We start from the raw sequence: 13,146 nt of genomic DNA, 5'->3' as shown, positions 1-13,146 counted from the left end.
GCTCCTCCGCTCGCTGCGGTTCCAGGTGTTCGCGTGCGGAGCCGCCTCTCTTTCCAAATATAAATGGGAAATTCCACTCGCTGTCAAAAGCTGCATTTTGTCGGGCCGTCGGGAGCAGCTCCCGCGTGGCTGAAGCATCCTCGTACGGCGTGCCACAGCGAGGGGGAAGGCCTGCGGTCAGGGCTTCGCAGCCTGCGCCCCCGCTCTTCGTGCAGCGTTGGCACCAAGGAGCGAGTTAATGTTGAGAGCGTGTCAAATCCTGTGTCACCTGCAGAGAAGCGCGTTATGGGAAGGAGAAACTTGTTTTTCAGAGCATGGCTTGTAAAGGTCCACGAGCGGAGGTGGTGCGTGGAGCCACGTGTGATGTCCGGGGCAGGCTGGGGGTAAGGCACAGAGGGGGACGGGGACACGGCGTTGCTGGCTATGGGACACCTTAGTTGTTATGGACTTCTGCTAACCGGTACGGGGCACGAGGTGATGATGAACCTTCCCGGGCTTGTCATTCCCTCAGCACGTGTGTGCATTTTGAGCTTACCAGCTAGGGCGGCGCACGTTGGGAAGCGCGGTCGAGGAAGCGGGGTGAGTTTGAGCACCCAGCAGGGATGTAGTCTGTGCTGGGCTGAAGGGGTAGATTTATGTTTAAGACGTCCTTTTACTGGAGGTGTTTTACAAGCATTGCTTGTCAAGTTCTTGAAGGCAGCTGAAGGAATTATAACCAAGTCACTATTCCTTGGGTCCCTCCATTCCCATAGGCATCTTAAAAGCCTCAGCCCTGCTTTGGATGTCCCTCAACACCCTTCTCCGTCTGGCTGCTGAGGGAGCTCACTGTTTCTTGCTGCTGATCCTGCAGCGTGCACACATCTGGCCAGCTGTGCCCTCCAGCGATGCTCTGCCTATTTTAGTTTCTAAATTCATGTTTTCATCTTTTTCTTTTAACAGATTACAACAGCAGTGACTTAAAAACAGCGTGCAGAAAGCATGAGCTTTATGTTAGCTTCCAAGACTTGGGATGGCAGGTGTGTGATGTTTCTCTCTGGGTAAACTAGACATTTTGTTATGAAATGTTATCTAAACAGTGTCACGGTAATTCCACTCGAGGCTGCCATTATGCTTTAAAATGTCCCTTGTGCCTCCCCACTAAAACCAGTCACAGGGAAGGGCAAATAAATATTGATAGTTGTGACATTTGATAAGATCCAGGGGAAGCTTGATACTTATATGAGATTCAAGTATACAGTCATTCTCTGTCACTCATGGGAGTCATGGTACGGGCAAGGGCTCGTATCTGTGTACCTCTAACGATAAGGAAAAAAACCTCATGTTAAGCAGCAATTTTAACAAAATCAGGTTTTTTCTAGTGATCAGCATAATTTTAACCTTGCCTATTGTGTTGAAATCCTCCACTCCTGACCCACAATTAGCACTGGCTGCAGTAGGTGGACAGATGAGTAGGTTTAGTTGCAACGCCATAAGGCCAAAGAGTTGTTTAGAGCAAGTTATTTGGGGCCAGGCCATAGTGTCATCAAATGTCACGTTTCAAAAAATGCCATCATCTTCTCTTTTTTAATTTATTTTTTCAGTATTTTTATTCTTTCATTCAGCACTTTTGTGAGGGAGGTCCCATTCCTGTCAGCTCATTTTTTTACCAGAGTATAATGCCAGGGCTGCCCCTGCTGCTTCTGTAATACCTTACACATGAAAGTCTTCTCCCAGCTCATCGGACAGCAGCATTTTTTTGTGGCTTATGTCAACTCCATCCCACTGGCCACAACTATGGCTGAGTGCTGACTCCGTTCCCCATTACTGGTTTGTGACTTTTCTTTTTTCCTTATGCACAGACTTTCCACCTCCTCCTTCGCTCACTTGCCCTGCTTCCAGGCAGGAAGCGTATTCCACTTGTGAAGTTCATGGTCTCGAAGGCGCTGCCTTCACCTTTCTAGCTGCAGACTTGTGCAGAAAGGCAAGGTGCTGCCAAAGGAAGGCCACAAACCAGTCGGGCTCATTGCAGAAATTGGAATCCAGACCCTACTTGTTGTAGGGAGATGATGGAGGCAGGGCAGCAGCCCCTTGCAGTTGTTGGGTACTGCTGTCTCCTTCAGAACACCCATCAATTTTTTTAGCAGCGAGCTTCCCTTACTTTTATGCTGCATTAAACCACAAATTTAATTACATGATGTGGACTGGCTTCTGTAGCAGGAGAGTGACTGTCGTATGAAAAGCAGCTCGGTTTATTAGGAACAAATTATGGGTGAGGTAGTACAGTAAAATGAAGGGGTGGTTTTGCGATGCCCAGGTATCCTCACATTAGCAATCAAACAGCAGACTTGGTTAGCAAAGCTGCAGCCAGAGTCTCTGGCCGCGCAGAGACTTTTGCCGTAGCAAAAATTTGCTGTAGCAAAATTCCAGCTAACCCAGGTAGTTGTTGTCAGGGGAAGGGGAAATCGTCTAAGAATTACGTGCATGTGAAGCATGCCAGTATGTCCTCCTGCAGAGCCTGACACCGAGGGAGGGGAAATGTCTCCTGGTAATTGGTGATGCTTTTAATTTACCTTTGGCTCTTTTGTGTCAGCAGCAGGGGAAGCTGTAATTTTTTATTAGCCCTATGGTGAAGAGTCACCTTCTTCCATGGCATGGCACTCAGATTGCCACCGGAGCCAGCTGCTTGCACGCGCAGCTCAGGCTGGCTGCCCTGTCCCTCCTAATGGAGTCTGGCAGAGGTGGAGAAGCTGTTACGCAGCTAGAACTTCCCATGGTGGCCTTCGCAGACTAGCGTCCCCGTATCAGAGTGTGCAAGGTAGAAGTGTCTGTGAGGCACCACACCAGTGTTTTCCATTCCATTACCATTCCATTCTGGAGCTCCCTGGTTGAGCTGTGTGCGTGAACTGTGCATGCACATCCATGATTTTCTCCAGGAGGGGACACCAGCTGAGGCTGCGATTCAGCCTAGGAAAGGTAGTTCAACCAGAGGGCCTAACCTGCAGGAAACGTTGGAACATGAAGGCATCCAAACCACAATCCCCACAAGGCAACCCAGCAAGTTTTAGGAATAAAACTCTTTTTAGTTTGTGGCAGTTAAGCTGTGCATAGACGTGCAGCCATTCTTTGGACATTAAAATCAGTGTGTCCATGGAAAAGTCATGGCTCACAGAAAAACCCCACCAAAAAATCCCTAACGGTTTCAGTGAAAACACATTTTCACCCTCCAGAAAAAGTTAGTGGAAAATTTTCAGCTGCTCTTAATTGCATGCAGTTGTCTGTACAAGCTGGCAACTTTTTAATTTGAATCATGTTCTATTTGTTTCCTAAAAAGGACTGGATAATCGCTCCAAAGGGCTACGCAGCCAACTACTGTGATGGGGAGTGCTCATTTCCACTCAACGCCCATATGAACGCAACCAATCATGCCATTGTACAAACTCTGGTAAGTCTCCAGAAAGCTCAACGCCAAAGCAATAGTTGAATTTATAAACAAGTTACCATTTGTGTTTTCTTTTTGGCAACAGGTTCATCTGATGAATCCTGATTATGTTCCCAAACCATGCTGCGCACCTACCAAACTAAATGCCATATCGGTTCTTTATTTTGATGATAATTCTAATGTTATCTTGAAGAAGTACAGGAATATGGTAGTAAGAGCTTGTGGATGTCACTGACAAACAGTCTTCACACGGACTCTATGTGATTCTACCATGAACTTCCCATACTACCTTCCATACTTCCATGAACTACCTGACCTTGGGGGGGGGAAATAATCGATGACCCACCTTTCAGAACACCACGTATGTGCCTTTTGTGCAGAAGGGGTGCGGGGACTGTGTGCTGGGGCGTGAGCAAACTGCTGGACTGACTTCTTACAGACTGCCCCTGGGCCGCGGTGGCTGCTCAGCTCTGCAGAGCCAGGGCGTGCAAAGCAGCAATATGCCCACGCACGCTTTACTTTGGCTGGGACGGTCTTAACCTCACGTAGCAGCTTGGCCTTAGCAGTTGCTTGGATGCGTGCTGCTGTTTTACCAGATGGGCACCCAACACCCAAAACAAGTCAGTTTTTTTGGCGGGGGGAAGGCAAGAGGAGGGACAGGGAAGCTAGAGTCAAGTGGTGTTAGTACTTCAGCCTTAGAACATACATCTTGTACAAATTTTATAAAATTCCTTATAGAATTGCTCTTTTCTCTAGAAGGACCAGTTACTACACCTAGGCTGTTAGCCTCCTCCTGAAATGTGTCACGACAGTAAGCATCTTAAATTGTGCCAAAGCAAATGTTTCACTTCTTTTATTCTCCAAGCACGCATTAAGTAAGTCTGATGCTGCAAAGCGTAAGACAGCGTGGCTGCACCCTGTGTTATAGAAACACTAGTGTGAACTCAGACCCTGGCTGGTCTTTCCAGTTCAGAATTTGACTGAGCAATGTAACTTTATACACTTGCTCTTATGCCGCTTGCTTCCACTCCCCATGTGGAGCTGCCTCATCTACTACCACTTGCCCAGGAAGGAAGTCGGGATGCTTCTACAGCTGTAATTCAGACGTAAAAGTTTAGGGGCCATTCATTCTCTAGCTGGACAATTTATTTACAGGAAGACAGGATGTCAACAACATATGCAAGTATTTGGCCAACCTTTCCCCTTCAACTCACACAACTAACTAACTGGTATAAAGGATACGTTCACAGTGTAGCCATGGTTTGTCTAGCAGAAGCTAATAGCAAATTGTTTTGATCAATATTAAACTTGTATTAAATGCACTTACCTCTAATTCTTGCATTTAAAAGGCTTCTTGTAAATACAAGCTATAATTTATTGCACTTGTCACTGTATATTCCTTGTGCTGTATCATTTATAGAAAGACTGCTTTTTAAAAAAGTTTTTATTTAGAAAAATCTCAGTGTAAACAATTGTACCACTTCAATTTTATACAAGAAACTCATGAGATTGTGCTTCACTAGAAAGTTGTTAAAAATGTGATAGATAATAAAGGCTTCCTTTAAGGCAGAAGTATATACATTGATCTAATACATCTGCCAGTACAACACAGCTTTCACTGTGGCTTTTTCACCCTTACACATTTTTAGGTTGAACAGAATCAAAAGTTCTGGACAGACAGTGAAGTACCAGGAGAAATTCACTGATTTAAAAGTTCATTGCTGGTTTGCCTTCTTTTTTTTCTTTTTTAAAAAAACAACCCCACCTATTCCATATGATGGACAAAAATCAACATCTTGACAGATTAGTCAAAGTCGCCTGTAGCCATCCTCATTCCATGAGTTTCTGTGCACGCGAGACAGCAGAATTCAGTCCTTGGTTTGCTGTTGTCATTGTGTCGTGACAGTCGCTGCAGTATAAATTCTTTGGCTTTCAATTATGTCTAACATGGAACATCTTATGCACCAAAGAATAGATCCATACTATAATCCAAGGCACCACAGAGTGCGTGGTCCTAGCATTCAAACTTACCAATGCTTACACCTTGGAAAAAGGTTAAGGCTCAAGAAGAGTGGGGAACTCTTTTACACTACTATAGAACAGCTGAGTGGAAAAAAATTAAAACATCATACTACTTGTATGCTCTCTAAGTACGCTGAATAAGGAGCAGGTCAGCACAAAGTCTGGATTCAGGCGAGGGCAGGAAACATATGTCATCAGCTCTGAAGTCCAACTGATTATTTAATATTAACAGAGCAGTTAGTTATAACAACACCTATTCACTTTGGCTCTATAGAAGTAGAGCATAGTTACTCCTCTGGAGCTGGACGGAAGCAGCCTACGAAAATCCACCTGACACACGTATACTGTGGCATCAGTCATGTTCAGGCACATATTACAGTACCATCACTTTCATTATGGCTAGACCTCCCATGCTGAGAGGATTAACAGGGAACAACCAGCTCATGGTGGCGTGGTATCTTCCAAAGGTGTGTGTGTTTTCAGCCGCCTGTGACTTTCCATTTATTAACTAGCAGTTATATTAAGACAAACAGGTTTTAAGTACAGTTGTAGAGTCAAAAGTGACTCAACACAGCTGTAGCTTTTACCTTTCTAGTAATGGGGGGCAGTTTGTAAGGATTACTTTTTAACCAAATCTAACATGAAGACAAAAATATTCTACCAGTGCCCTTAAGCTGGTTTTCTTAATGTATTTTAGTCTCAAAGGAAACCATTTACACTTCATTGTGGGGACGCAAAAATGCAGTAATACTACCAATGCTGAAAATATTCTCAATTTGCACAGTAACTACTTGTCAGTTTTCCTTCACACACAGGGTGGCATGTCTTTAACAAACACACTCACAGAGGGAAGATACCAATGTTTAGTACATTCAATTTCCTACAAAAAATGAAAAATATGACCCTATCCCCAACCTCCCCCCCCAATACACTATTTGAAAATTAGCAATGACTGAAATCCCTCAGCTACTGTACAAAGCCAGCCAGGGACAGAGCATCCAGACTTTTATTACAATTCATCCCTTGCCTGACGCAAGACAAAGCTATGCAGCGATTCAAGGTCTCTCGTTCCGTTGTGTTCACTGACTTTCTTTCCACCTCGGAAAAGCAGAAGTGTAGGATAACCACGTACCTTCAAAAGACACACACACCCCCCAAAAAAGAACGTTACTAATGTCCAAACTCACTGGTATCCTTCACTTGTATTTAACTGACTCTGAACAGCCTGCAAACCCCTCTGTAACAATATGCCATTTTAATAAAAAAAAAAAATCACCACCCACCCCACCTCCCCCAAAAAAACCCCAAAACACCACAGCAGATCTTCTAATGCCAACCTGCAATTTCTGAACATTTCTAAGTGAATGGGACAATACATGTTCCTCTAGGCTCTTCCATCAGTAGCTGGGAATGGCAGCTCCAGCTCTGTCTTTGGTTGTCTGCCTACCAGCACCAAAAGAGACCTCTTTTTTTTTTTTTTCCTAGGAACAGAACTTTGCATTGGCTACCACAAGACCGCTTTGGTGCTTTCACAGAGGAAGGCTTCTTAAATTAGGGGCTTCTTCAGCTTTATCCAATAGTGACAATGACCGAGTCTGAACCAACAGTCCAGGAAAGAAATGATGTGACCGGGTGCTGTGCTGAACGACCTCTCTTTTGGCTAATGGAGAACACAGCTGCACTGTCACCAGGCACCCGTAAGGCAGCAGCCAGCTCAGCTGCATGCTGGAGCCTCTAACATTTGGTACACAGTACTATCCCGCTCATTTCGGATCTTTCACACTTACAGAAAATCTATTGCAGACGTTACGTTCCACAGTGCAGTCTACTTCTGCTATTTTGACATCAGTCAAACCTGGAAATTGCTCTTTGGCAAGGTTCTCCCAAGTCGGAGCCAAGTTCTTACAGTGACCACACCTAGAAACAAAAGAGAGAGATTTGTTTAGCAGATACACCTTCCAGTTTATCTATCTCTACTGTCTTGCTGCAATAGCTGTAAGTTTAACTAGCTGCCTTTCCTATCCCCTAATGATTTGGCCTTCCAACTGCCTTGCACTATTACGTCAGTACATGAGCTACGAAAACAAGTGATTTTATGCAAGTTAAGCACACTGAAGTAGTTTCTGTACTTTGTTAGTCTTGTCTGGAATGGTATGCTGGTTGTCAGTGCATTAACGTTTTGCCCTACAGAGGAATATGAAGTCAAAGACAGACAAGCACAGAGAATATTTAAATGAAAAAAAAAATCACTTAGAAACAAACATGTTTTAAGTAAGGCATAGAATGTGGGTAGGACAAATTTAAGTCTTCAGGTAGCATATGCCAATTATGCTAAGCTACATAGCCAGAGTTTAATTATTTAAATGAGATTTCAATTTCCCTACTAAATTTCCTAACAGCCTCCTTGACCAATGTAGCATCGCCCAATGCTGGAAACTCAATTTTAATAGAGGCATTTGTCAATACAGATTCTGTTTTTAAGGAACACTCCAGTAGTTTAATGTACTTTTTCACTGAAGGTGCTTTGAAGTCTAACCACTACCACTGTACTTCCGGGTAGATCCACAATGGAATTGTTTGATCGTCACTAAGCTTCACTTAGCAGATGGGGAAAAAAAATTTTAAAAATCAGGCCCTATTATGATTTGCATTAAATAGAGAATCATTCCAATTATATCATCAATAACACCAAAAAGCCTATTTCTATTTTATTCCCTTATGTCTCTACAGCAACATGAGAATGCAGGCCACAATACGCACACTGAAACGCTAGTGTCAAGAGAGAAAATGATACCATAAAATGGCAGGAGCTATAGTAAAGTATTAATTTTGTTTATATTTTGAACTTGGCTTAGCCAAGTTCATAACTTGAACTTCTTACTGCCTTCAAGAAGAATTCCCAAAGCACTTTAGACTTTAAAGCTGCATTGCTCATTCTATTCTAACCCAGCTGCACCTTAATTGGGTTATTAAAACAGCCCCGTGATTGCCTCGAGGCTGGATCAGGACATTTACAAAAATAATGAAATGTGTCTCTGCAAAAGTGTTCTTCATACAAGCCAGTGTATATTTAAACCACCTTGTTAACACGCAGTGACAGTATAACAGCATTTCTGACCATGCACAAAACCTACTAGAACAGGACGATTTTATGCTTGCTATGTAACTTAACATTAATATTTATTCAAAACTAACTGAAAGACAGAACTAGCAAGCAACATAACAGTGTTTGCTGAGCCCTACATAAGTTAATCCACTTGGAAGAGAAAAAGGTCATTTATACGCAGAACACTACAACTGCATACATAAGCCTGACTTTCAGAGCTAAAACTAGGATACCAGCTACATAAATATAGGAAGTATTTTCCTGAACGGTGGCTTTCTGATCATTGCAGCCAGGGAGCACACACTGGTTTAAGAACTTGACTCTCTGCATCCAGAACCACCATTTCTCAGCCTGCCACGCAGCACTGATCGTATCTGTGAGATCCAGCAGCATCCCATTAGAATCTCACGAGATGAGGAGACAGTTAAAGTGCAGTATTATTAAGGAAAGTTAATTAAAAAGGGAGCATTTCTTTATCTGAAACTTTTCCAGAAAAAGCTTCTCAGACAACAAACTCCTACATATGCCAACAAGCCTTGGGTTCAGCTATCAAACCAGAAGCTGCTTTGTGCACAGGTATAAACTGAATTTACTGAATTTACAGTTCTGCTGGTGGCGTACTAGCAGCACAGGCACGGATTGAGTCTCAGTCCCGCACGGTGCACAGAAAGGATAAAGGGAGTGAAGAAAGAGCAGTAAACGTGAAGGAGGTGTGTGTGCATGGGCAGGGTATTTCTTAACACAGTGGTGGCAGATACTTGCCCACATCCAAAAGCAGATCTTTCAGACGTAAGAGAGCATAGAAGTGGCTCTCAAGCAGGAAACCACACTGCGGTAAAAAGGGTGACAACACTGGAAAAGACTGCATCATTGAGATGATTATGTAAAACAAAACTTTCCCTGGTACTTCTTGCCTACAATAAGAAACACATTCATGCCTACCGTCAAAGTTAAGCTGGAATATTTTGATACTCCTGAGCCCATTTAAATATGGGTTGCGTTCGCTTGTGCTGCTTTGTAACAGTGACCTTTTATGCCCACGAGCAAAAGATCTTTTTCTGTTTTATACGGCTGGTGATGAAATGAGATGTGTTATCTTTCACACTGTAAAATACAGCTTAATTTTAATCTCTCCCCCCTACACTAGGCTTCCTTCTGTTGGCTAAGAGACTGGGAAATGGAGAAAGATGGCATGCAAATTTCCTAAGAAATTTGCAGAGAGAGAAACTTAAAACTTCTTTTTTATTTTGTCTCAGAAGGGAAACAGTAAGAAAAGGGGGGAAATATTTGTTCTGTGATTTTGTAATGCTGAGGTCTTACCCCAGCTTGGGTCCCAGGCCGTGCTGGATGTGCCAGTAACGGCAGATGCCAGGTAGGACATTACTTTCTTCTCCCCGCCCTCAGTGCCTCCCACGGTGTATCTACACTTACACTGTCTGCATTGGACACTTCTATCCTGGGTCACTGTGAGAACATATTACATGGAATATATTCTTAAGAACATCTCAAAATTGCCACTTTTGCAAATTCAATTTTTGTCAGTAGCAGCCATAGCTCTACAGCCTGCACCAATTCCCAGGTGCTCAGATGAGGCTTCTAAGAGAGGCTGGTTGTGGCAGGAGAGGGCCCAAAGGCCAGCAGGCTCTCCCTTCTCAACGCTGGTGGTACGCTCCCCTCACGATACCCTCATCAAGGGATAGGAACACACCAAGCCTGCAAAGAAAGCTTCACTCTCCTTGTTCCCCAGCATTATCTGGAGGCTGACACAATAAAGCTTCTCTGTCAGCCTTTCCACAGAGAGGGATCCCAAGAAAGCTAAAACAGATCGAACTTTTTCGCTGTAACTCTTGCCAACACATACATTCTTCAGTTAATTCACATTTTAGAACCAGACAACAAATACAGTATGACACACAACTCAAAGACCTACAGCAACTAATGCACTGAGAGCTTAGACCAGCAATAATCCTGAACAATAACAGGTATGAACTTCTTACCATGGAGCGTAGAATTTAATAAAGGTGATCCCCCTAGCAATGGTTGCATCAAAGTCTTTTTCAGATAGAGCGAGCACTGCAGCCTGTTCGGGGGAGTGGGGGGGGAGAGAGTCAGTCAAAACTTTTTGTACACGCAACATCGGCCAAACAAGCTTTTAGCTACCTGAAAGGGAAACTCAAACTGGAAAAGATAATATTATCGATAATATCAACAAGAGTAACAGCAGCACACCTCACTTTACCCATCAGCTGCTTTCCTCCCCTAGAGAGATGTAGAGAAGTGTGTATTCCATGATTAATCTCATCCATAACTGGAGACACAAAACATCACTATTTTCAGGGGATTTGCCTGTACCCAAATTTTCAGTTGTTGGAAAAAATATCACCTTCATTTTAATACAGTCATGCAAATGTTTCAAGGAACAACCCTAAGAGGAGTTGGCTTGGAGCATGTAATGGCCATCTGAGAGTTTGATAAGCGATTTAAGTGATGTCTTGGCAGCCATTCTCCCTCTGCTACATCCCTGCGTTGCACACGTAGAAAAAACTCTTACCAGAAACACGTATTTGCCTGTCAAGAGGACGTCACCACACCACACTCACGGACGCCAGAATTTTTACTCCTGATAACATCAGGAGTGATGGGAGGATAGCACATGGCTTACAGACAGTCTCATATGAGAGCACAGAAGCATAACAAGCTTCATTTTTTGTGTGAGATTCTTAAGGGTGGGAGGGATTAAAAATATATAAATAAATCTCACGCCTATACAATCCTCAAATTCAAACGAAAGCAAAACAAAAACAAGAGCGCAACTGACAGTATTACCAATTCTACTTTAAACCCAGAAAGTTTTATGAAGAGAAGCCAAAAAGAAACTTGAAATGACAAATTAAAGGTACTTGATAAACATTTCTGTAAATAACTTAGTTCATGAAATTAAGTTATTCCCTTAAGTTGAAGTGTTATTACCTCAAAATAATTATTTAAAAATTAGAAATTATACTTTCCAGTTATTTAATAATTACAAATTATTAAATTAAGGAAAAATGAACAGTAAATACATATTCTTCTATTCTGAATTTCCTACATGGGTATCTAAAACAGAAGTTCCAAACATCATTTACAGTCCTGGAATCATAGAAGAGTTTGGGTTGGAAGGGACCTTTAAAGGTCGTCTAGTCCAGCCCCATTGCAATGAGCAGGGACATCTTCAGCTAGATCAGGTTGCTCAGACCCTCATCCAACCTGACCTGGAATGTTTCCAGGAATGGGGCATCTACCACCTCTCTGGGCAACCTGTGCCAGTGTTTCACCACCCTCATCGTGAAAAATGTCTGCCTTATTTGTAGTCAAAATTTACCGTCTTTCAGTTTAAAACCATTACCCCTTGTCCTATCACTACAGGTCCTGCTAAAAAGTCTGTCCCCATCTTTCTTATAAGTCCCCTTTACGAACTGGAAGGCTGCAATAAGGTCTCCCTGGAGCCTTCTCTTCTGAACAACCCCAGCTCTCTCAGCCTTTCTCCATAGGAGAGGGGTTCCACCCCTCTGATCATTTTTGTCTAAGATACCAAATCTGAAAACCCCATAAACAAATGTCCTCCCCATGATCCACATAGTAAAACACACTTTAAAGATCTGCAGATTACTATCAGAATACAAATGTGAACTATATAACCACAAAAATAATTTCAGTATCAGATAGCTCATTTAGCTTGGTTTCTTAAGAAAATACAGCTTATGCAATCACATATCTGAACATGTGCTGGTCACTCTACTTAATCCGTCTGGATCATTTTTGAGTAATATTAGCTATGTCTGGCAGGAAAGAAGTCTCATGGACATAAAAGTACAGCTTCCATGAAAGGGCTGGCATGTACTTGGCCCATGTAAGACCTGGGGGAATCCACATCGGGGCTCAACACTGGGACACAAATTTGGAGTTGGAACTGATTGCTTTTGCTGCCTGTGGTACCAGCTGTGGGCTGCAGTGTTTGCTGGCTACATGGCCTAGCCCCTTGTTTCAAAATTCATGAAAACAAAACCAGAATCCAGGTGCCTGAAGGTGAACAACCAAGAAATTGTGGCATCCAAAGCTGTGATGTAAAATTGCAAAGACAAAGTTGAGTCCTACCCTGTGTCTACTATTATTTGGCAAAAAAATCGCCCCGCAATCTTTTCCTGTTTGCATGTGTGCTGGTGCATGCAAGGAATAAGTGGGAATTTGCATCACATGTGGTTTGTGTTACTTCTATAAAAATAGAAAGACAACTAATTACTTTCTGCATTGTACTAACAACAGCTTGTTAGTATCTTCCAAATATGAGGTCAATTTAAAAAAATAATAATTTGAGGGGTATGAAAATTGCAAATCTATGTTGTCTACAGCGTTTGGTAAGCAACTTTATGCAAGATGAGTAATGCTGCTGGAAAAGTCGACTGGGAAAAGCAATATTCTCCTGTAAGAAGCTGCATATAAACTGCATTTATATTAATAATATGTAATTTAAAAGCATCAATAACTTCATTCTACATCACAAGGGAGTGTAAATCACCATCCCTTATCTTCTAGGCATAAGTAGGTTTTCCACACTTGATGA

General features: G+C 42.7%; 2 protein-coding genes across 2 annotated transcripts in view; one reads left to right on the top strand and one right to left on the bottom strand.

The window, feature by feature from the left end:
* The window catches only part of BMP6 (bone morphogenetic protein 6), a 44,343-nt gene extending 40,690 nt beyond the window's left edge, over positions 1-3,653 (top strand). The window contains exons 7-9 of the mRNA XM_010288616.1: positions 940-1,016; positions 3,311-3,421; positions 3,504-3,653. Coding sequence (XP_010286918.1) covers positions 940-1,016; positions 3,311-3,421; positions 3,504-3,653 — 338 coding nt within the window. The remainder of the gene's footprint in view (positions 1-939; positions 1,017-3,310; positions 3,422-3,503) is intronic.
* A 2,130-nt stretch (positions 3,654-5,783) lies between these two features.
* TXNDC5 (thioredoxin domain containing 5 (endoplasmic reticulum)) overlaps positions 5,784-13,146 on the bottom strand; it is an 18,586-nt gene continuing 11,223 nt past the window's right edge. Inside the window, exons 7-9 of the mRNA XM_010288615.1 lie at positions 10,544-10,626; positions 7,228-7,357; positions 5,784-6,572 (exon numbers count right to left, since the gene is read on the bottom strand). Coding sequence (XP_010286917.1) covers positions 6,450-6,572; positions 7,228-7,357; positions 10,544-10,626 — 336 coding nt within the window. The 3' untranslated portion in view covers positions 5,784-6,449. The remainder of the gene's footprint in view (positions 6,573-7,227; positions 7,358-10,543; positions 10,627-13,146) is intronic.

Source organism: Phaethon lepturus, unplaced genomic scaffold (assembly GCF_000687285.1).
Source record: "Phaethon lepturus isolate BGI_N335 unplaced genomic scaffold, ASM68728v1 scaffold14626, whole genome shotgun sequence".
Classification (NCBI taxonomy): Eukaryota; Metazoa; Chordata; class Aves; order Phaethontiformes; family Phaethontidae; genus Phaethon; species Phaethon lepturus.
Note: the sequence above shows the minus strand (reverse complement) of the source record. Positions and strands in the feature narration are given on the sequence as shown.